Source organism: Pinus tabuliformis, chromosome 1_1 (genome assembly GCF_031772625.1).
Source record: "Pinus tabuliformis cultivar Carrire ecotype Pingquan chromosome 1_1, CPIR1, whole genome shotgun sequence".
Classification (NCBI taxonomy): Eukaryota; Viridiplantae; Streptophyta; class Pinopsida; order Pinales; family Pinaceae; genus Pinus; species Pinus tabuliformis.
This window is the reverse complement of record NC_142297.1, coordinates 289,139,841-289,161,389: the sequence shown is the minus strand read 5'-3', so window position 1 is coordinate 289,161,389 and position 21,549 is coordinate 289,139,841. Positions and strand designations below refer to the sequence as shown.

The 21,549-nt window shown below is 39.6% G+C and overlaps 1 protein-coding gene across 1 annotated transcript; it reads left to right on the top strand.

Moving 5' to 3' along the window:
* The first annotated feature begins 3,210 nt into the window (after positions 1–3,210).
* LOC149212679 (putative protein phosphatase 2C 50) lies at positions 3,211–4,227 on the top strand. Its single transcript, XM_089388782.1, has one exon. It carries the CDS (start codon positions 3,211–3,213, stop codon positions 4,225–4,227), a length of 1,017 nt encoding a protein of 338 aa, XP_089244908.1.
* Positions 4,228–21,549: the final 17,322 nt, after the last annotated feature.

The following is a 21,549-nucleotide window of genomic DNA, read 5'->3' as shown; positions in this document are numbered from 1 at the left end:
AAAATGGACATCATAAATGGTCAAAAGTGAGGGGTAATTGCGACATATAGTCTTTGCATCCCCCCTGGTAGCAGATCTTGGGTTAGACTTGTCCCATTGTATCTTAACTTGGTCCACCAAGTGATGCATGAGCTATCGAACCCTATGGTATAATATGCATATTGGTTTGATCATTATGGTTTCTACACCTGAGACCTATAATTCCCTCCAGTTGAGTTTGTGGGATTCATCAGAAACATAATGTTATAGGACATATACATAAAAACATCATGAGTTTTATGCAAGTGGTGTAGTAGTACAAGACAATAGGACACTGGTCCAATTTTCTCTTTGATTCTGAAAGGTCCTATAAATCGAGGTGGTAACTTCATACCTTTCTCAAACTAAATAGTGTTAGGAATAATTAAAAAATAAAAATAAAAACTCGGTCCCCCACTTTAAAACTTCAATTGGTACTATGTGCATCAACATGACACTTTTTCCTATCTGGTGCTTCCTTTAAACTTCGTTGAATCTATCTTACCTATTTCTCCATTTTTGAAACAATCCTATCGTGACTATTATTGTGTCTTCCATCCTTTTGTTGACTCGATGGTGTCCTACATGGCCTCCCATAGAGATGTTGATAAGGAGGCATCTTAATTGAATTGTGGTAATCCTTATTATAGGAAAAACTCTACCAATGGTAAGTACTCTTCCCAATGACTCTAATTATCCATGACATACATTATAAGCATATCTTCTATAACCTGATTTTCTCTTTCAGTCTTTCCATTTATTTATAGACGATATGTAGTTCTAAGGTTTAACTAAGTCCCCAACACTAACCGCAAACTTGTCCAAAATATATATGTAAAGTGAGAATCCCTATCAAAATGATCTTTGTGGGTAACCCATGTTACTAGATAACTTCACCTATAAATTCTCATGCCAAAATGGGAGCTGTCTCTTAGAAAAGGTAGTTAGCCGCCTAGAGATACCAAATATATGGCCAAAATAGAGTATGTTAAGGTTGTTTCTCCAAGAAGATAGAAAATCATCCTTCAAGAGTAGTCCATAAAAAAATAAAATAAATAAAAATAAAAATAAAAATAAAATAAAATTGCAAATAATGGTCATGACCACCTTTTCAAGTGGAGCGACTTCAAAGAATATGCCAAGGTAATTAGAGTCTTGTAGACAAACAACATAAATTCTCCAAATGGAAATAGTATAAAGATTTTAGGGAATTATCTCCGAGGATCAACCAAATTGGATATAAATAGTAATCCCATAGAAACATGTGCCACAATTGTCCATAAAGTTTTTGTAACCTCCTCAAATAAGTGGGGTGTCCTCATTCAATGTGCCAAAGTGGTTAAATGCACATGTACCAACACCTCTTCTCCAAGGGACATGATAAATAGTTCACCCTAAGAGATTGTGTAACTAGGCTCGGACACTCTCCAATATAGTAATAAAGAAGCTTCCCAAACCAAGAGAAACTATATGATACAATGTGAAGATAACATACCAAATGACCAAAACCATGGGTGTCAATGTAAAATACCACCCAAGAAAGGTCTGCATGTCTCCAAATGCATGAGAAGATTCCAAAAAAGGGGAGTGATTTCCTCTATCACAAAAATAACTACTCACAACATGCCACATCATAGCAAAACTATAAATATCCATTGGCATTCTTCTAGCAAACCACAACCAATTTTCCATGTCATCAAGACATCCACCAAAAGGGACATCAATTATGCAACAAAGGGTGGGTGTACTACTTCAAGGTTCATCAATCAAAATCATGAAACAATAATTCAAGTGAAACCCTATGAACACATGCAAACATGCCCAACAACTAATTCACTATGTCAAGGAGCAATAATTAACCAACAATACTTAAGGAAACTCTTAGTTGGTGGATATCCCTCATCATAAATGTGCTAAGGGTAAATCAAATGTTTGAGAAATGTTATCCAAGGCCCTCAATCACATTTCAAACACCATATGTGCTAGATGGAAGCTTCCAAACAAGAAATGATGATGCCAACCAAGGACATAATGTGCATTATCTAACATGGGATATCAATAATAAATCATAGTAACAAACCCCCATGGTTATTTGATTTCGAGGACAATGACACTAGGTAAGTGCACATAAGAAAAACTTTCTTTAATAAACCTCAGCACTCACTAGAGGTGATCAACAATGTCATCAGCGAAGTGTCAAGGAGAATGTAAGCACAAACCATGACTTCCCTTAATAAAATCATTAAGCTCCATCAAATAATCCTACAATTGCAAGCTTAGTATAAAGAAGATGTTAATTGATAGTCACTTATATAAGTGCATTTGATAACAAGATATGCAAAAAAAGATCAATACTCCATGTGCAACATGCTTGGTTAGGGTTAACAAACACCATCTAGCACTCAACCTTGGAAAAAAAAGGAATAACTCTTTATTCAATATTGTGAAAAAAAATGATATGGATTTAGACTAATAAAGCAACTAATGCAATAACATGATGCCAAAATGCTAGGGAGATGAATTCCATTCACAAAGCTTTATATCTTTTATATATAAATCCTTCATCAAGTGTGACTTATGGAACTCATGAAGTTTTTTTTTTTAGATTTATATGTTCTAACATTGAAGGGGCTAGCTCAATTGATAGTTGCCAATGTTGTTAGTCATTTGGTTACTTTGTTGCCAACAAATGATTAGTTTGACTCCCCTTGGATGAGGCACACTAATTTACACCTATGGGTTTACAAGGGAAATGCCATGTAAGGGACATGTATAATGGAGAGAAATTTGGTTATAGAAATTTTCATGTAAAACATTAAACAATTCCCTCTCATGATTCTAGGGTTAGGGAGTTTTGAGGAGTTAAGGAATTAACGAGAGTTTGAGTGGTTGTCTTTCACTAGTATCGTCCATAGGGGTTTTGGGGACTGTGAACAGAGAGTTGAAAGCAGTGCAGCTGTCTAAAATGGGGCAAAGAAGTATGTAATTGATTGGATATAAGCCATGTTTGAGGATGCATCTATTACTAAAAATGATGTTAGAGGAGGACATTATGGCCTACATTGTTTGGAAGTTTGCAAGAAGGAAGGAAAAGACCAATTTTCCTTTGAAGTATTCTTAAAGGATTGATTCATAAATATTCTTGAGCTTCGTAGGTCATGGTGGGTCTCATTAGGAATTTCTAAAGATTCAATGTACAGGACAATATTAAAGGAAGCATTCCTAAGAGTAATATTTGATATTGATATTTCATTTACAAATGAAGCTCCCAGAAGTGATTTGCAATCTGGATCAACATCAAGTTTTGTTCTCAAAGTTGATGAGTATGTTTTGGTTGCCAATATTGGAGATTCCAAAGCTCTTTTATGCTCAAAATTTTCTAATTTACCAGAACAATTCAGAGGTGCTAGTTGGAGGGAGTATAAGCCAAAACGGAACAAGACCACAAAACTTTTCAGACAAGATAATTCCAACAATTCTCAATCATTGCTTTGTGTGAAGGAATTAACCCAAGATCACCGCCCAGATAGAGATGATGAGAGAACACACATTGAAGTTGTTGGTGGCTCTGTTTTGAAGTGGAGAGATGTGTCAAGGGTTGATGGTGGGCTATCCATTTCTAGAGCTATTGGAGATGTATCATTTAAAAAGTATGGGGTGATTTCTAAACCAGAGGTCACAGATCGGCAACATTTATCAAGCAATGATAGTTACCTTGTTGTTGCATTAGATGGAATATTTGAGAAGATGAATACACAAGATATATGCAACCTAATTCCAGAAGCACAACGACAAAATAATCATTCAACAGAGAATTTACTAGCCAATGTACATGCGTTAGCTCTGGCTATGGTGAATGATGCTTTTGACAGAGGGAGCATGGACAATCTGGCAGCAATTGTACTGGCTTTGGATTCCACTACTCATTTTGCTCGGTCCTACTCCCAGAGGGAATCTTCCCTACAAAGGAACTCAAATTTTGATATTGACAAAGAAGAAAATGTGGATGATTTAGGTGCAGATGTTTCCAGTTACTACCAGGTGACCAATAAGAACAAGCATAAAGTTTTAGCTAATATTCCTAGAATGTCCATCCAAGGAAGGCGGAACTCTTTCAACGATTATCATATTATAGAGAATCTTTATGACTACAATGGCTACATTTTCTTGACACCTCAAATCCAGTTCTGTTGCTCAAAAAGTTCTTAGAAGGGAGCTTTGTTGCAATATTCTCAGGGCCTCTTAATTCTCAAGGTGATATGATGCTGATTCTATTGCTCAAAGAAATCCTACGAGGGAGGATGAAATCTATCTTTGTTGCAATTTTCTAAGGGCCTCATCATTCTCAAGGAAAAAGGAGGCCATAAGGTCACTGTGATTGGTAATTCCATTATTCTTATAAGAGCCTTGTATTATCACTCACACCCTTGCATAAGGATGGCAGGTTACTCTTGCATGTGGGATGAATTTGTTAGCCATTGTATTACTACTGGTCTTGCTTGATGAAGAGGGCATTGTTTGCAAGTAGAAGAAGAGTATGGAAGTTTATTCAACTGTATTCTCTGTGGTTTTGGCAATTTGAGTCTCAGTGAGGGCACAAGCCTTTATGGACCACTCTGCCGCTTATGTAGGAGTTACATCTGGGATTAATGCCAATAAAACTGGCCCTAGTGCATTTGAAAATGAAAATCTAGCAATCCAGGTGGACCTGAACACTAAATCCTGTTCCATAAATTCAATTTACAGTTTTCACTTTCAATTTCTAGTTTCGACTTTCTATTTTAGAGAACGTTGTCATTTTTCGTTGTGGCTAGGCTATTATGTGAGCCAGTACTGTTATAGACATTTTTGTGCCTTACAGCATGAAGCATGAAATGTCAATAATCTAAGGGATCCAAAGTCCCTAAACATGTTGTTCCTACCCCTAGAGGAACAAGGTCAGCAAACCATAGCACTAAATATCAGTTCTCCACCTGAAAACACTCAAAAACAAGCTAATTCTGGATCATGTCAACTGCTCCACTGAGCATCTGCGCTGAATGTCAACTGCTCCACTCTGTACCTGCGCTGAATGTCAACTGTAAAGAAGGCTACCTGCGCTGGGCGAGTTTGGCCAAGTGGCACAGTCATTCCTCAAGGTGTCAATGCCCAGGAAGCTTCCAAAATGACACTTGGATCAGGGAATTCGCCTAATGATGAGTAAGAGGGTCTAGATCTCCAAGTGGAAGCAAGAATCTCGAAGTGGACTCAAGAACTGAAGAATAACTAAAGTAGGAGAGGACACTAGTTAGCTCCATGCCAAGCTCAAGCTGACTCGTCCTTTCTCCAAAACTCCTATATATAGAGCTCTCTCATGAGGTCTAGGGAGGCTGGAATCTTGTGAATGTAAGGAAGTGCTGTTGGTTTGAGTATAGAACTATTGGTTGATTTGCTTGAAGGAGGTGAAGAGGAGATTTCTTTCTGCTGGGAGGTGATGCTGGATTGGGCCTTTTATGGTTGTATCACTTCCTGAACTTTACTTCTTCCATTAATAAAGCATTTGAAGTTCTTCTATATGCATGTGTATCAATGGTGTATTGATACTTGTATATTTGATTTATTCTAATCCTTGAATCAATTATGAATGTATGCTTCTTGTAGTTTCCCTCTCTTGCCATTTTGCAGGATCTTGGTGTAGTTGGGCCAGTGAAAGAGCAAGGAGCTGGGAGCAAGCAGAAAAGAGAGAAGATTGGATCAATCATTAGCGGAAGACAACGGTTAGTGGATCTCTTTCTCGTCTCTCTTACATCTCATAAAGAAGTAATTTCGAATAGCTTTGCTTTGATTGTTGCTGAGGTACTATCACCCTTAGAGTGGGATAGGGTCATTCCGTATTGGATACTTTTCCCAACAACAAATTGGCGACTCCGCTGGGGATCGTATCTTGTTGGTTGTTTGTGTTTTTTTTGCTATTCATTTCATAAACAAAGGGAGTACCGAATCGAACTGCATTTGGATCTTTCAAATGCAAAGTAGAGGGCAGCTACTCTAGCTCAGTTTCTGGGCAAGTTTATGATTTGAAGAGCTGATCCACAAGGACTCTAAATAGCTCTTAGTGATAGCTTTTCATCCTCCTTTTCATCCCTTAGTGTGTACTTGACTGATAGCTTCTGATTTGGCCAAAAACTGTGAATTTTTGAGCAATCTGTGACCCGGAAACTGAGAAAAACGAAAGTTTGAATCTTCAGTGCAGGCACTGTGAAGGCAGTCTGCATTTCAGCGTAGTTCCCGAAGGGGCTACCTGCGCTAAAGGTCAAACTGCCAGTGTACTACCTGCGCTGAACCAGTTTTGCCTAGTGCTACTGGGTTTCCCTCCTGTTTATTGCCCTGTTTTCACCCTTGTTTTTGCAGCCTGTTACCAGTCAATGTACCTATCTGAAACCAACTTTCCTTGCCACTATTCTGCCTCGGTTGTATAAAGAAACTGTGTTTGTTCTTTGTGTATTTCTTATATCATTTGCAGTTTCCCATAACGAAAGTGAACTAGTCTTGTTGTGGCCTCTTAGATCTAGACCTGTGATAAAGTGTCGTTCTGATCTTAAGAGTTAGTTTGTTTGTTGTTCATAGCTGATTGAACTTTTGCTTTCGTCATATGGTTTGAATTTATGTATTTCTAGTGTCGAAACAAGTAAATCTTAAGGTGTCTTTTGATTTTGGACAAGCTTGTTTGCTTTCACTTGAAATTGAATTCAAAGTTATACAACAGCTTTCTTTTTGTATTGCGCCAACATTAAGAAAGAGAAAAGAAATACCTGCATTGTGCATGTGCATTATGACAGTTTTCATGTCGATTTAGGGAAAAAGTGCATTAGTGTGTGCTCTATGATCTGTGTGAAAAGATGTTGTCTTTCTTTTCCCTCAGTAGTTAAGATTTTCAAAGTTGAAAGATTGAAAAGCTTGCTTATCATCTTAGACTGCATTTAGGAGTGTTACTATACATCTCGTGGTGATCCATAAAGGCAAACTGCTAAACAAGATCAACCTTAAAATAAATTGAATTTACATAACAACGCATTGAAACATAACGCAAACACATAGAGGTCCAAGCTAGAGACGTGTTCCGGCGTCGTTAAACGTGATATCTTAGCGTTGAGTGGTTGGGTGATTCCTCCACGGTGAAGCGATAAGTATCAATACGGACTTGTGCTCCCACGTACCGTCGCGTATATATTGGGAGACCCCTATAGGAACAAAGCCTTTATCCATAGGAAACTGTGTCGACCGCCCTACTGATCGCAATGCAGTGAACACAGCATTCACGAAGATCGACCACTCGTACCGTAAAACGTATTCTGTGGTTTTGCGAAAAGTTTGGCACACCCTCTGCCTAGAACTCCAGAGCAGTTTCTTTTGGCCTTTTTCAAACTCTATAACTGAAAAAGTCCATCCGAGCATTTGTCACTTCAGGCTCGTTAAAACATCGAAGGAGACTAGAGTCATCTTTAGCTTTTTCTCGACTCTTAAAAAGTGAAAAAGCAAGTTGTGTCTAAAGCGTCGTTATAAAATTTATTTTAAACAGAACATAATCACCTCCTATTCCTGCGTTGATCTATAGGTTGAGAACATGGAACGCCCCAACCAAGGAATTCCACATGATGGAAATCCTAGTCCTTTCTCCTCTTGGGGAGAAGTTGGGGCGCCCCACATGGCCACATTGTCGCTTCCAGGACTGACAATTGGCCTGCCAATTTGGCTATTCTCAACCAATGTAGTTCAGAACACCATGGTTCCTGAACAGTCGAGTCAACAGTTATATCAGTCTAGAGCTGCCCACCAGCCTTCTACTTCCTATAACTCTTCCTCCAATCCTTCATCTTCGCAAGGTAGAGCCGGTAAAATCCAAGCTCCCATGGAGAAGAAGGAGAAGAAGAAGAGAGAGAAGAAGAAGAAGGAGCCTAAGGCGACTGGGGGCAAGCAAAAGACATCTGACAAAAATCCACACACAGCACAGACCGAGCCTAAATCGCCATGTGTCATATGTAGAGGAGACCACTTCCATAGAGATTGTCCCTGTATTCCCCGGATACTAAGGGACTGGTCCCCTCGTTTGCACAATTCGGGAGCATCAACCTCTGATAGCCATGTTGAATGCTTACCATCAACCAGCGAAAGTGAAGGTTCAAGACAAAAAGGGGGAGCAAGATTCCCCTGCAGACTGTGTGAAGGCGATCACGCCATCCACCGTTGTTCCTTCTTAGACGAAGCGAAGAGAGTTTTGGAAGATCGTCCGGTTTCACCGTTGAGACTTCCTCCTGGATGCAAAAAACTCGTGCCAAGTCCTTTGTTGGTTGAAAATACAGCTGGCCCGCTCAAGTGGTCAGCTGAAGCGTCAGTCATTGAAAATGAACCTACTGAATCCAGACCAGACGAAAGTCTAAAGGTCGATACGGCAGTTGACCCGGTTCTTCCTTCAGAGGTTTCATCCTCAAATGACACCGTCACTGAAGATTCATCTTCAAATGACACCCTCACTGAAGAGAATAAGGATGACACCATCCAGATTCTTTTCATCAACACCGACTCTGATGAGCATCAAGTCAATGCGCCCATTCCTTTATCGCAGGAAGGAACACCGTCAGGGTCATATCCGGCCGTGTATTCGGTCCCACCACCAAGCAACCTGGTTGTATCCTTTGATTGGAACCAACTAGGCAGACCCCGATTACCAGCCAGTATACCATTCAGAATCATAGTCCAAATTTATAGAATGGTAATGGCCGGCACTATCATTGATGAAGGGGCATCTGTGAGTATCCTTTCCTCTATTGCTTGGAAAGCACTGGGTTCCCCAGAGCTTTTGCCTGAGATAAGAAATCTCTCGGGTTTTTGATAAAGGAACCAGTCGACCATTAGGGATCCTCCCCAATGTACCTGTTACATTGAAAGGGAAGATCGTTCAAATGAACGTGATGGTCGTTCAAGGACCCTTGGATTATAACCTACTCCTTGGACGAGACTATATATATTGCATAGGAGCTATAGTCTCCTCACTCTTTAGAGTAATGTGTTTTCCACACGAAGGAAGAATGGTCAAGCTCGTAGACCAACTTTCATTTCTGGGATCACGCATCGCAAATAGTCACATACCAACCCTCAATGGTCTATTCACCCAAGAAATGTCTCCACCCCCAGTCCTCCTTCCCGATGAGTGCGAGTGATTCGGAAAGATGGGACTGGAACCCAGGGGGCATGCATCCTGGTCTGCTTCAGGCAGAGGAAACCTTGGGTATAAAGTAGAATTTCCGCGAAAGAATATGACTAGTTCGTACCCCGTCCGTGGATGGAAGAGGGGTTGTTCTAGAACAGGATTCTTTTGTTAAGGTTACTTGTTTGACAAAGGTCATTCACCATTGTCTACTTCGGTAGACAGTGCCGAGGAAATGTTTTCGTTTGATGGTGTTAACAAAACAATCTTTGGGTAACCAGAAAGAGGCAAGCCTCCCTCAATAACACCAATGTTTTATCTTTGAGTAGTGTTCTTCTCTTGTCGCAAGTAGCTGCTCTCTTGTCGCAAGTAGCTGTTCTCTTGCGATCTTGCAAAGAGCTGTCAAAAGTTGGGCTGACGGGAAGACAAGTACCGCATAAGACCTGTTAAAAATAACGAGAAGACAAGTATCGTTAACATTAGACTAGCAAGACGACAAGTAGCTGTGAACACCCAAAGAAAAGCAGAAGTGGGGGAGAGGAGGGGCAGCCTTGAAATTGTATTTTATACCTGGGGGCATGCAAACCTTTTGGAGTGCAAGCTAAGAGTGGTTATTTATCTGTTTTTTGGATTAGCCGTTTCCGAACTTGCATAAAGAAAGGATGAGAGGGAGCATAGCTTATGTGAGGTGCGAGCTCTATAAAAAATCGAATCTTGCAGGAGACATTCTTATCTTATGACTAGTATATCGAGCAGTTTTACCGTGGAATTTATGCTCGTTAAAAAATAGAAAAGCGAGATCCGAGCAGTTTTAGCACATAGTTCATGCTCGTTAAAAAATAAACATAAGATTGAGCAAGAGTTTCCTCCAGAGTTTAAGCTCATTAAAAAATGAACCTATTCCGGTAAATAACCATTGTGATCGTAAATTTATTAGCCATAAAAATCCTTGGTCGTGTTTGCACCCGCCACCGCCATTCCATTTGGCCAATCATTCACCTCCATATGATTGTTTACCTATTTTGAGGAACAACTGCAAAGAGTGATTTCACTTAGCCATCCTTGTGACACTACCGTGATTGGAAAATTCCAACCTGTACCTGGAATCTGCTGCTATCCCTGTTTATCACTCGTTCCTCAAAAGACGAGTCTTCTTTGAGCTCTTTTCTCCTAACTCGTAAAATATGAAAAGTTTGCCGAGTTTTGGCTTTCCAGCTCGTTAAAGTGACCGGAAGAGCTATCCCTCCTCTAGATTTTAATCTTTTTGGACCTGAGGGATTATTACACAAAAAGGTCGAGCGCTTGTTTTATTCGGCTCGTTAAAGTTATCGAAAACTCATCCCTTCTGTATTGTTTTATACTTTTTCGGACTTAAGGGATTAGATGACGAAAAAGGAATTTTGGAGTTAACTTTCTGTACCTTTTCAGAGTCTCTAAAAATGAAAAGGACCGAGTTTTCCTTGTCGTTAGACTCGTTAAAATGATTAAATAGCGACAAACTTGTCTTTAGACGAGAACGAGTTTCCCTATCGCTAGGCTCGTTAAAACATAGCGATGGGCTTGCCCGAAGGGCAGGTTATAGAACAAGCATATGTTATCCTCCTCAAGCTTGACAAAAATAAAGAGGTACTGGTCAGAAATGACTGGGGAAAAATTGGGAGAACTTCAAAGCTTTAATGGTAGCAAGTCGCTCTTGAACATGACACTTTTCCTCCGTATCACATCGGGTTGGGTTGTTTCATTCACCGGTCTCATCACCATGGTCCTCGCCAAACCATCCACATTTGGGGTAATGCTACTGATCCATCGCATCAGTGTCGTTATATGTTCAAGAGATGTTGTTCAGAAAGAGTCAACCGTGTCCCATCCACTGCCATACATTATCCTTAATCCACCCATGATCGCCACCCTGAATCATATTTCACAGATTGTTTTCACCTCCACTGAAATCATTAGCTCCGTTCCGTGTCACTGATGTGGGATTCATTAAGGCCCTCCTTTGACGGATCGCTTCTTGTCGACTTCAGCTCATTATCCAAGAGGTTGATCTAGGAACACCCCCCTCAGTACTTTGAAGCTTGCATGCCTCAATGGCAAGTTTCTCACTTTCGGCGACAGGTATACATCAATGACCTTCGACCAGAAGATTTTGCGTGGTGTTCGACGCCAAGTCCTTTATTCACACCACGTGAATTGTACTGCAGTACCTTGAGGGTCATTATCATTATCGGTGATTCCTCTCGCGCTTGTTAACGGTTTACATCATTGACCGGTAATCAAGCGATGTCTTTCCATGTTCGACTTCAACGCAATTCTCACATGGATCGACTTGTACTTAGAGTGAAGATCGAACGAGTTTGAAGACCCCGGATCTAGTTTCATCCATCCGGGCTGCAATATATATTCAGGAAACATAAAGACATTTGACATGTACATCATTGCAGCAGATCCTACTCAAAGGATGATAATTTCAGCAGAGAATTATCAGTCTATCATCAGACGATCATTTGTTATATGTACCAAAATGAATTTATAAAGCTGAGCATGGGAATGATCGCCTCAGCTAGATCATGAAAGCAGAATGAAAAAATAATGTATTGTATTGTATTTTATTACAGGTCACCTCTTGGCGATTGAATGAACTTCAGATCCTCCTGATAAAGCATTTCACCCGATAAACGACCTCATACTTTAGGGGGCAACTGTTATAGACATTTTTGTGCCTTACAGCATGAAGCATGAAATGTCAATAATCTAAGGGATACAAAGTCCCTAAACATGTTGTTCCTACCCCTAGAGGAACAAGGTCAGCAAACCACAGCACTAAATATCAGTTCTCCACCTGAAAACACTCAAAAACAAGCTAATTCTGGATCATGTCAACTGCTCCACTGAGCATCTGCGCTGAATGTCAACTGCTCCAATCTGTACCTGCACTGAATGTCAACTATAAAGAAGGCTACCTGCGCTGGGCGAGTTTGGCCAAGTGGCACAGTCATTCCTCAAGGTGTCAATGCCCAGGAAGCTTCCAAAATGACACTTGGATCAGGGAATTCGCCTAATGATGAGTAAGAGGGTCTAGATCTCCAAGTGGAAGCAAGAACCTCCAAGTGGACTCAAGAACTGAAGAATAATTGAAGTAGGAGAGGACACTAGTCAGCTCCATGCCAAGCTCAAGCTGACTCATCCTTTCTCCAAAACTCCTATCTATAGAGCTCTCTCATGAGGTCTAGGGAGGCTGTAATCTTGTGAATGTAAGGAAGTGTTGTTGGTTTGAGTATAGAACTATTGGGTGATTTGCTTGAAGGAGGTGAAGAGGAGATTTCTTTCTACTGGGAGGTGATGCTGGATTGGGCCTTTTATGGTTGTATCACTTCCTGAACTTTACTTCTTCCATTAATAAAGCATTTGAAGTTCTTCTATATGCATGTGTCTCAATGGTGTATTGATACTTGAATATTTGATTTATTCTAATCCTTGAATCAATTATGAATGTATGCTTCTTGTAGTTTCCCTCTCTTGCCATTTTGCAGGATCTTGGTGTAGCTGGGCCAGTGAAAGAGCAAGGAGCTGGGAGCAAGTAGCAAAGAGAGAAGATTGGATCAATCATTAGCGGAAGACAACGGTTAGTGGATCTCTTTCTCCTCTCTCTTACATCTCATAAAGGAGTAATTTCGAATAGCTTTGCTTTGATTGTTGCTGAGGTACTATCACCCTTAGAGTGGGATAGGGTCATTCCGTATTGGATACTTTTCCCAACAACAAGTACACATGTGGACCTACTCCTAGGTGGTGCTGGACAAAAATTTCTTAGTACATTTTTGGATGAATTATATGTAATTGAAGACTGTAGGTCATGGTTTGTCAGATCTACCCTCCATTTTGTAGACCCTCCTTGTACATGATTTTAATATAAAGTTTTAATCATATTGTCAAAATAAATATATACATGAAAGGCTTTTAGATATGCATCAATTAATAGATGTTAGCAAACCCTAGAGGTAGACATACAAAATTCCAATAGGTAGATTGCTAGAAATACCCAGTGTTTTAAAAACTACCCAAACCAAAACTAGAACCAACAAGTTTGACCGGTTTACTTCTTGTTGATCTTGAATTGAGTTTAGAAGCAATTGTGCCGAGACTGGTTCATTCAATTTCACCAATTCAAACCATTAATTTTATCCAAAAAATGTTAAATTTTAATTATGTCTTTTTCTATAAAGCAATTCATAAACAATGTCGTTGGTCAATTCAAATCTAAGTTAGATCCAAGTCCAACCTCACCCTTGACCGATTCTGAGTCTGATTCTGACTATCAATTTTCAAAACATTGGATATACAAAAGGAGACCAGTGATATGTTTCACATATGGAGAGTTTTCCTAATAGCCTGTTACACATCTTCAAGAGAGAAAAACACCATCTATTATCATATGTGTGGATAAATTGTACTCTCAGGAAAAATGTGTCGATAAATTATATAACCCTTGACCTCGTTACCATGCACCGAATAATTTTCTTGAAATAGGACTACAACAATCAAACATCTTGGAGTTGGCTATAAGAAGTGTAATAATATCATCGGAAAAACAGACGAAAGATGGTTGAGACATACTCCATACATGTTAATATCTTTTCCAGTTATAGATAAAAATGGTTAAAACTATTGGAAACTCCTTAATGGAGCAGTTAAGAGATACACAGTAAATATGTAAAATGTATAGCAAGACAACATAGAAAGTCACACCTAAAACGCAATTGAACATCATTAGCCACCTAAGTTTGGAAATCAATTAATTTTCAAAGATGCATAGGAAATGCCTCCAGATCTGCATCAATGAATAAAGGTAAGCAATCCCTAGGGTTATACATACGTAGTATCCCATAGGTAGATTGCTAAATATGCGAATGTAGATCAGTTTTACGTTTCACGTACGGAGAAATTTGTTGATATATAGTTTCAATAGAGAAACATACCATCTATATTTTTTGCTAAGGCAAGAGCGAATCCTTCTTATTCAATTAAAAAGAGAAATAGTGTACAATCAACAACCTCGATGGTGGTGCACACCAAAAGGACAGGCCCACCCCAATCCCTGGTCACTAGATGACAAAATGAACCCAGTGACATGGTCAAAACAAACCAGCAGTCCAAAACTGACCATTGGATCTTAAGCTAAAGATCTAGCGAATGAAAAACATATTGGGTGGCTAACATGCTCACCTTTTAACCAACATATCGGACCCGATGCATCCTGTAAACCATAATTTATAATCATATTGGGTCTATTTTTGGCATAACCAGCGATCACTTTTACCGCCCGAAATCCACCATTTGCACACGATTCTCATGAGGTCATGCAAACAACTCGAAACATAACTGTTGTATCGGTCCCACCAACATGCATGTTCGATCTTAGCCATTGAATTCCCTAGCTTGATCCAATGGTTCAGGATCATATCGCGCAAACTAAAAGCTCCGATAGTTAGCGCGCGATGAGGGCAATATTTCCTCCCCACCCAAAGCCACATGTCGCATGGTGAGTGGAATCGCTCCCGATTGTGAAAACTGCTTTCGGCCTAAAGAGCTTGCTATAAACTGGAAACTGCCTAGAGGGTAGTAAAGCGATCACCGGAAAACAAATGGGGGTTTTGCACCTGTCGAGAAAGTCTGGATTCCGGCACAAGGGCCAAAGGAAGATGAAGATCCCTCCTTCCAGCCATCCCTCTAAGATTGCTAGTTTGCTGTTACCTGGGTTAAGGAGATCGACATAGACCTGCATTCTAAAAAGGACCTCACATATGTCATAACATTTCATAATGAATCCAGATCGACAAGACCCCTTCCGTGTGGCTCTGCTTCAGAAATTTTGTCTCTTGATTTTTCCTGATGCTGTTGTCGGTCGCTGATGGCCCTGGATGAGCATCCCTCCTTCAACCTGTCATTTGTAATCTCCGCCCACCAGCAGCACAAGTCGGTATGCTTGTTTCATACTCCCTCATTTGCAAGCCAGTCCGCAACTTTGTTGGCTTCCCTGCGAACATGCACCAACCTTAGAGTTCTCAGCCTACGTAGGTGCACTTGGATTCTTTGGTAGACTTGCAGAAGCCACCAGTGTTCTGATATTTTCTCAGGAGTAGCACCAACATTTATCCTTTTCACTACGTTGATGACTAATTCCGAGTCAGCTTCAATGATGACATTGTGAATGTTGTACTTGAGCAATATTTCCAGGCATGATTCCATCACCATGAGCTCAGCCATATTGTTGGTTGCTTCTCCTAGATAACTATGGAAGATGACTTGTATGTTCTCAAGACCCCTCCATAACCAGATTCTCCCGGATTCCCTTTTGAAGCCCCGTCTATGTTGAATTTTAAAAAGCCATGAGAAGGGGGTTGCTGAGAAGACTTGTCTGTTGAGATCTTCTTGTTAATCTGCATAGAACCCTGAGGGGGATGAACCTTGAGCTCTAACTTCTCCAAAATTTTGGCCTCTCTTTGACCGATGGGTTTTCCAAGAGCTGCACCCCCCATGATATGAACAGTCTCTTTAAGTTGTTTAAGGATTAGCTTTAGGATGTTGCTCACTAGACTCGTTTTCTCCTTGAAAATCTTGTTGTTGCGCTCCTTCTAGACATTATAGATTATGAATCCTGGGGTCAGCATCCAGGTGGAGTTAAAGATCTCATTGTCTGAAAAAAAATTTCACCAATTCTTCAACGTAGTAGTGATATCATTAACATCTATGTCTGTCTGCTCAAAGACTTCTCCAACCCAATTCCAAAGTATTGTGGTGAAAGTGCATCTATTCAGTAGATGATTTGTAGTTTCTTCTTGTTGTCTACATAAATGACATCTTGAGGGGCCAACAAAGCCTCTTTTTCTTAGGTTATCCCATGTCAAAATCTTGCCCTGTTGAACCAGCCACTTGAACAATTTTACTTTCATCCAATGAGGATTTTCCTAGATTTCTTTCCACGTCTTATCAGTGTTTGGAAGGTTTAGCCCTGCATCTATTCTTTTGGCTTCCTTAAGGTTGAAGAGACCTATATTGTTCTTTCCCCATCTTATTTCATCATTCAAGTTTGAGTGCAAGATTTGTCTCTTGTCTAAAAGACCTTGAAGGGTTGTAGCTTGAGTATGCAACATGCCCATTCCACTATAATATGGAAGTTTCCAAGTTATCCATTTCTTATCATTCCTTTCTTGGTCCCAGTAGTCACTTACCCACCTTAGTCCTTTGTTGATTGTATCGGTGTGAATTTCTGCTAATTCTTCACTACGGAGATTGTCCTCCTTCTGCCAATTGTCCTCCCAAAACCAGGCCAGGTTCCCATTTTTGATCTCCCAGAAACTATGGTTTTGGACTAAGGCCCTGTTCTCCCATGCCCTATTCCAATAGCTGTAGAGCCTCTAACTTGCACTTGATTATCCATCATTACCTACAGCTTTTCTTCACTTATCCCTCTCTTTTGCTCTATTTTCCACCCAGATCATTACATTTGATGTCTCTAAGCATAATTAGTTAACTTTGCTTATGTTTTACTGTTGGTTTAGATTTTTGACATATAAACAGAGTTTCCGCAGCTGTTCAGCAGTTCCGCAGCTGTTCAGCAATTCCGCAGCTGTTCAGAGATTCCGCAGCCTTTTTGTTGTTTGATATGCTCCACGTGTCCTCTCAAGGAACGAGCCACATGGGCATGTTGGGTTGGATGTACACATGGATTGTATGCTATTGGTTGAGCCAAACCAGTCACGTATGCCCTTGGTCAATGCAGGTATTCCCTCGGTCAAACGGTCAAGTTCTGAACGGTGGCACGGGAGCCGTGAGCAGTTGGGACACGGAACTGTAGCTGGCACCTCTTCCCTGCCACGAGGACAGCTAAAGACAGGATACAAGCATATATTTGTCTCCCATGATGACCGTTTCCCTTAAAAGTGCACGGATTTACCTACGTGTTTGCTGCACAAGCTAGTTAGCTATGACTGCGTGTTGCTGCGTAGTTAATAGGTTAAGATGTAGTTGCTTAGTTCACGCAGAGAGTAGTTGCCTCTGTGCTTATAAATAAGCGTGTTCCAACGCTTGTAGATTAGCTTTTGGATTATTGTAATTTCTGCGCTGATTTTGTATAAAAACTCTGTTTTAAGAAGGCTGTTCCTACAGCACTTTTCACTGTATTTTTGACATGCTCTTTTTATAAAAGAAGACTGTTCTGTTCACCTTTTCGTAGCTGATCTTCTAAGTTGGTTGCATGGATGGAGGGCCCCCATCTATGACAGCCCGTGTACATAGTGTTTGGTTTCATTTTCATGCTTTCAGCAATCTTTATTTCTTATAATAGCATACCATTTGATTTCATGTCATTTCATTTCTAGCCTTTATTTTAAACTGATCAGTATTGTTCTTTTGCAGGTTTTTAACCCGGGATTGTTTTTGTCTTTGTGTATTTGCTTTATATCTGATGGTATTTTCAGTTGACAGATTCAAAGTTGCTGCCTTTACTTTATTTTCATAGCTGATTTCTAGTTTAGTTTCTCAAAGTTGTCTGCTAACATATTGATGGTCTCTTTATCATAAATTGTTCATCTTTTAGAGATCAGAACACTAATAAATTACAGCTGGCTTTGAGTACTTTTTAGACTAATCTTTAACTACTTTCTAATCGTGCTTTACATAGTACCATATTTTGGAAGCAGAGAGTTAGGAAGAGTTGAACATTATAACTAGTCTTTAAAGTAGATTTTTCTCATTTTTGATCACTTTTTAAACTCATCTCTAACTACTTCCTAATCGTGTTTTACATAGTACCATATGTTGGAAGCAGAGAGTTAGGAAGAGATAAACATTATCATTGGTTTTTAAAGTGATTTTCTTACCTTTTATTTGCAGCAGCATGAATGGTGTCTAGTGCCATTAGAAAGTGGTTCTTTGCTTTCAGTTCATTTCAAGTTATTTATTTCTTTCAAGCTTTTTCTTTGCAGTTTAGAAGGTAGTTAGAAATCACCTGTAACACACACTCACTCATCTAGAAATCACCTTACACACACACTCACTCATCTATTTATAAAAACTCCATTCCATCTTAGGAAGATAAATTGACCACAAACAACACCCCCAAATGACAAAAAGATCTAAGAGGTTGCTTAAGTACATATAGTACACCTTCACTTCATCAGCTTACGAGCCCCGGGTTGACAATTAATGACATCAATTTAGAAACACTAAATTGACTAAACATTTTGGCGCCGTTGCCGGGGAAGTGGAATTAAGTAGCCATATTCTTAGAAAAAAAAACATAAAAATTTCAAGGAAAGAAGTTGATAACCTATCAAAGTATGCTCTCCTCTTGCACTACAAGGTGATCTGGAGGATCAGAAAAGAGAAAGTTATTGATTTAGTAGTTTCTTGAGTATGCTCTCTTCTTGCACCTAGAGTGAACTGGAAGATCAGAAAAAGAACTATTAACTTGACTTGAAGAAAATAATAAAAAATGACATGCATAGAGCTAGAGATTCTAGGGGAAGGATTTTAGCTAGAGCTCGAAGTTCAATTTTTACAAGTCCATATGCTTCAAGGGATAGACAAGAGACACCTCCCTTATCTCCAACCGATACTCCTAGTCCTAGAATTCTTGGAATTCAAGAGCCAAGAGTTGACTCTCCTACACCTTCTATTGAATTTGAACCCGGAAAAGACTCTTCTCTTTCTCCTACAGAAAGACCAATTTTAATTGAGGAAGTGGAATCATCTGAAGAAGAAGGGGAAATCTCTTCTCATTCACCCTTTGTAGAGGAACCAGAGGATTTTGAAATCCCTAGGAGAACCATCATGGTAGAGGAAGAAGGAGGTGGTAGAGGTAGAGGTAGAGGTAGAGGAGGAGGAGGAAACAACAATAACAATAATGGAGGTAGAGGTCCCCTTGGAGGAGGAAATAGAGATGAGGATAATTCATTTGGGTTTCCCATTGTTAATGAGGATTCCCGAGCCACTATGAAAACATATCACCATCTGTCCTCCCAAATTTCCATGGGTTAAGAACTGAGGACCCTGAAACATTTTTATTTGAGTTTGAAGTGGTGTGTCGAACTTATGACTACCTGGATGATTCTCAGAAACTCAAATTGTTCCCTTCAACACTGAAGGATCAAGCCTTGAAATGGTTCATGGGGTTACTCACTCAATCCATTAGGTCTTGGGATGAAATGAAACAGACATTTTTGGATAGGTATTTGGACTATTGTATGCCTACTAATCACAAGGACGAGGTTTTTAAGATGATACAAAGAGAAGATGAGAGCTTAGAAGATTTACTTGAAAGATTTCAATATAACTTGAAAAGAGAAAAAATGAGTAGCTTGGATGAAGAGACCTTAAAAGCCCTCTTATTAAAAGCCATTAGGAATGAATGGATAGATATCTTAAACATGATGGGGAAAGGGGATATTTCTCAACTTTCACTCAATGATATAGCAGAACTTTGTATCCATCTCTCAAGAGGCAAATCAAAAACTCAAAAAGGGCCTAGAGATCCTTCTCTCCTTAGAGCAAATAAATCTGCAACAGGATCAGTAAGTAGGGCTGAAATCGGCAATATGCTTGATGAATTCAAAACTGACATCTTAGGGAGTCTTAGTGAACAACTAGATACCCTTAAGATTCACAATAAACAAAAAGCAGAAGCTGAGGCTTTGGCCATTTTTTGCCCAAAATGTAGAAAGAAACATGCTTTAAGGGAATGTCCCTTGGACACACACGTTGTAGAAACATGTGTAATTTGCTCAGAAACTCATGAGACTAAGGATTGTCCTTCAATACCTGGCCTCAAAGCAGTCTTTCAAGAGGATCCAAGTACACTTGAATCTCTCTGTTTTATTGCAAGGAGACCTTGGCAAGGGCAGCAGAATCAAGGGTTTAACAACTCTATGAATTCTCAATCCCAACCAAATTGGAATCCTTGGCAACAACCTTGGCCTCAACCTCAAAATGCTTTTCAAGCATGGATGCAAAGCATGCAAATCTCCCATAAGGATTTTGCAATGCACCCGCTACATTTCAAAGGGCTATACTAGGAATCTTTTCAGATCTGATTCATGATTGTGTAGAGGTATACATGGACGATTTCACATTTTATGGTAATACATTTGAAGAAGCTTTGGAAAATTTGGAAAAAGTACTAGTAAGATGTAAGGAAACAAATCTTTCTTTAAATCATGAAAAGTGTTTTATGATGTTTACTGAAGGGATTGTTTTAGGACATCATATTTCAGGAGATGGGATTAAGGTTGATAGATCCAAAGTTGAAGTCATCTCTAAGTTACCTGTTCCAAATTGCCAGAAAGATGTTAGAAGTTTTCTTGGCTTTACCGAATATTACAGAAGATTTATTGAAAACTTCACTAAGATAGCATCTCCTCTTTTCAAATTGCTTACCAAAGACTGTGAGTTCAAATGGGATCCTGAGTGTCAATCTGCCTTTGAAGCTTTAAAGACTAGAATATCTGAAGCACCCATCTTAAGGGGGCCAAATTGGAAACTCCCTTTCCACATTTCTACTGATGCTTCAGATACAGCTCTAGGAGCTGTTTTGGGACAAAAGGATTTGATCCCTTATGCCATTTATTATACAAGTAAGAATTTGACTCCCACTGAGTTAAATTATACTGTTACAGAAAAAGAGTTCTTAGCTGTGGTACATGCGATCAATAAGTTTAGACACTACATAACCGGCTATGAAACCTTTGTCCATACTGATCACTCTGCCATAAGATATTTAATGAACAAACCTGTTACTAATGGTAGAGTTACAAGATGGCTTTTACTCTTACAAGAATTCAACATTACTGTGTTAGATAGACCTGGAAAACAAAACACAGTAGCTGATTTCTTGTCTAGAATCCAAAACACTAATGAGGACTCTCCAGTAGAAGATAAGTTTCCAGATGAATACTTGTTTGCAGTAACTACCAAGACTCCTTGGTATGCAGATATGGCTAATTATCTAGTTACAGGGAAGCTTCCTCTACACTTATTTCCTAATGAGAAAAGGAAAATCATTCAGGAAAGTTCACATTATTCTTGGATTTCTAATGAATTGTTCAAAACAGGGCCAGATTGTATAATCAGAAGGTGTGTTCGGGAAGATGAAATGCCTGACATCCTTAAGGCATGTCATGATGAACCATGCGGCGGGCACTTTGCTGACAAGAGGACAACCTATAAAATCCTTTCTCTAGGATATTATTGGCCTTCTCTCTTTAAAGATGCAAAGCAGTATGTTAGAAGGTGTGACAGCTGCCAAAGAGTTGGGAGACCAACTCCTTCAAATGAAATGCCACTACAGC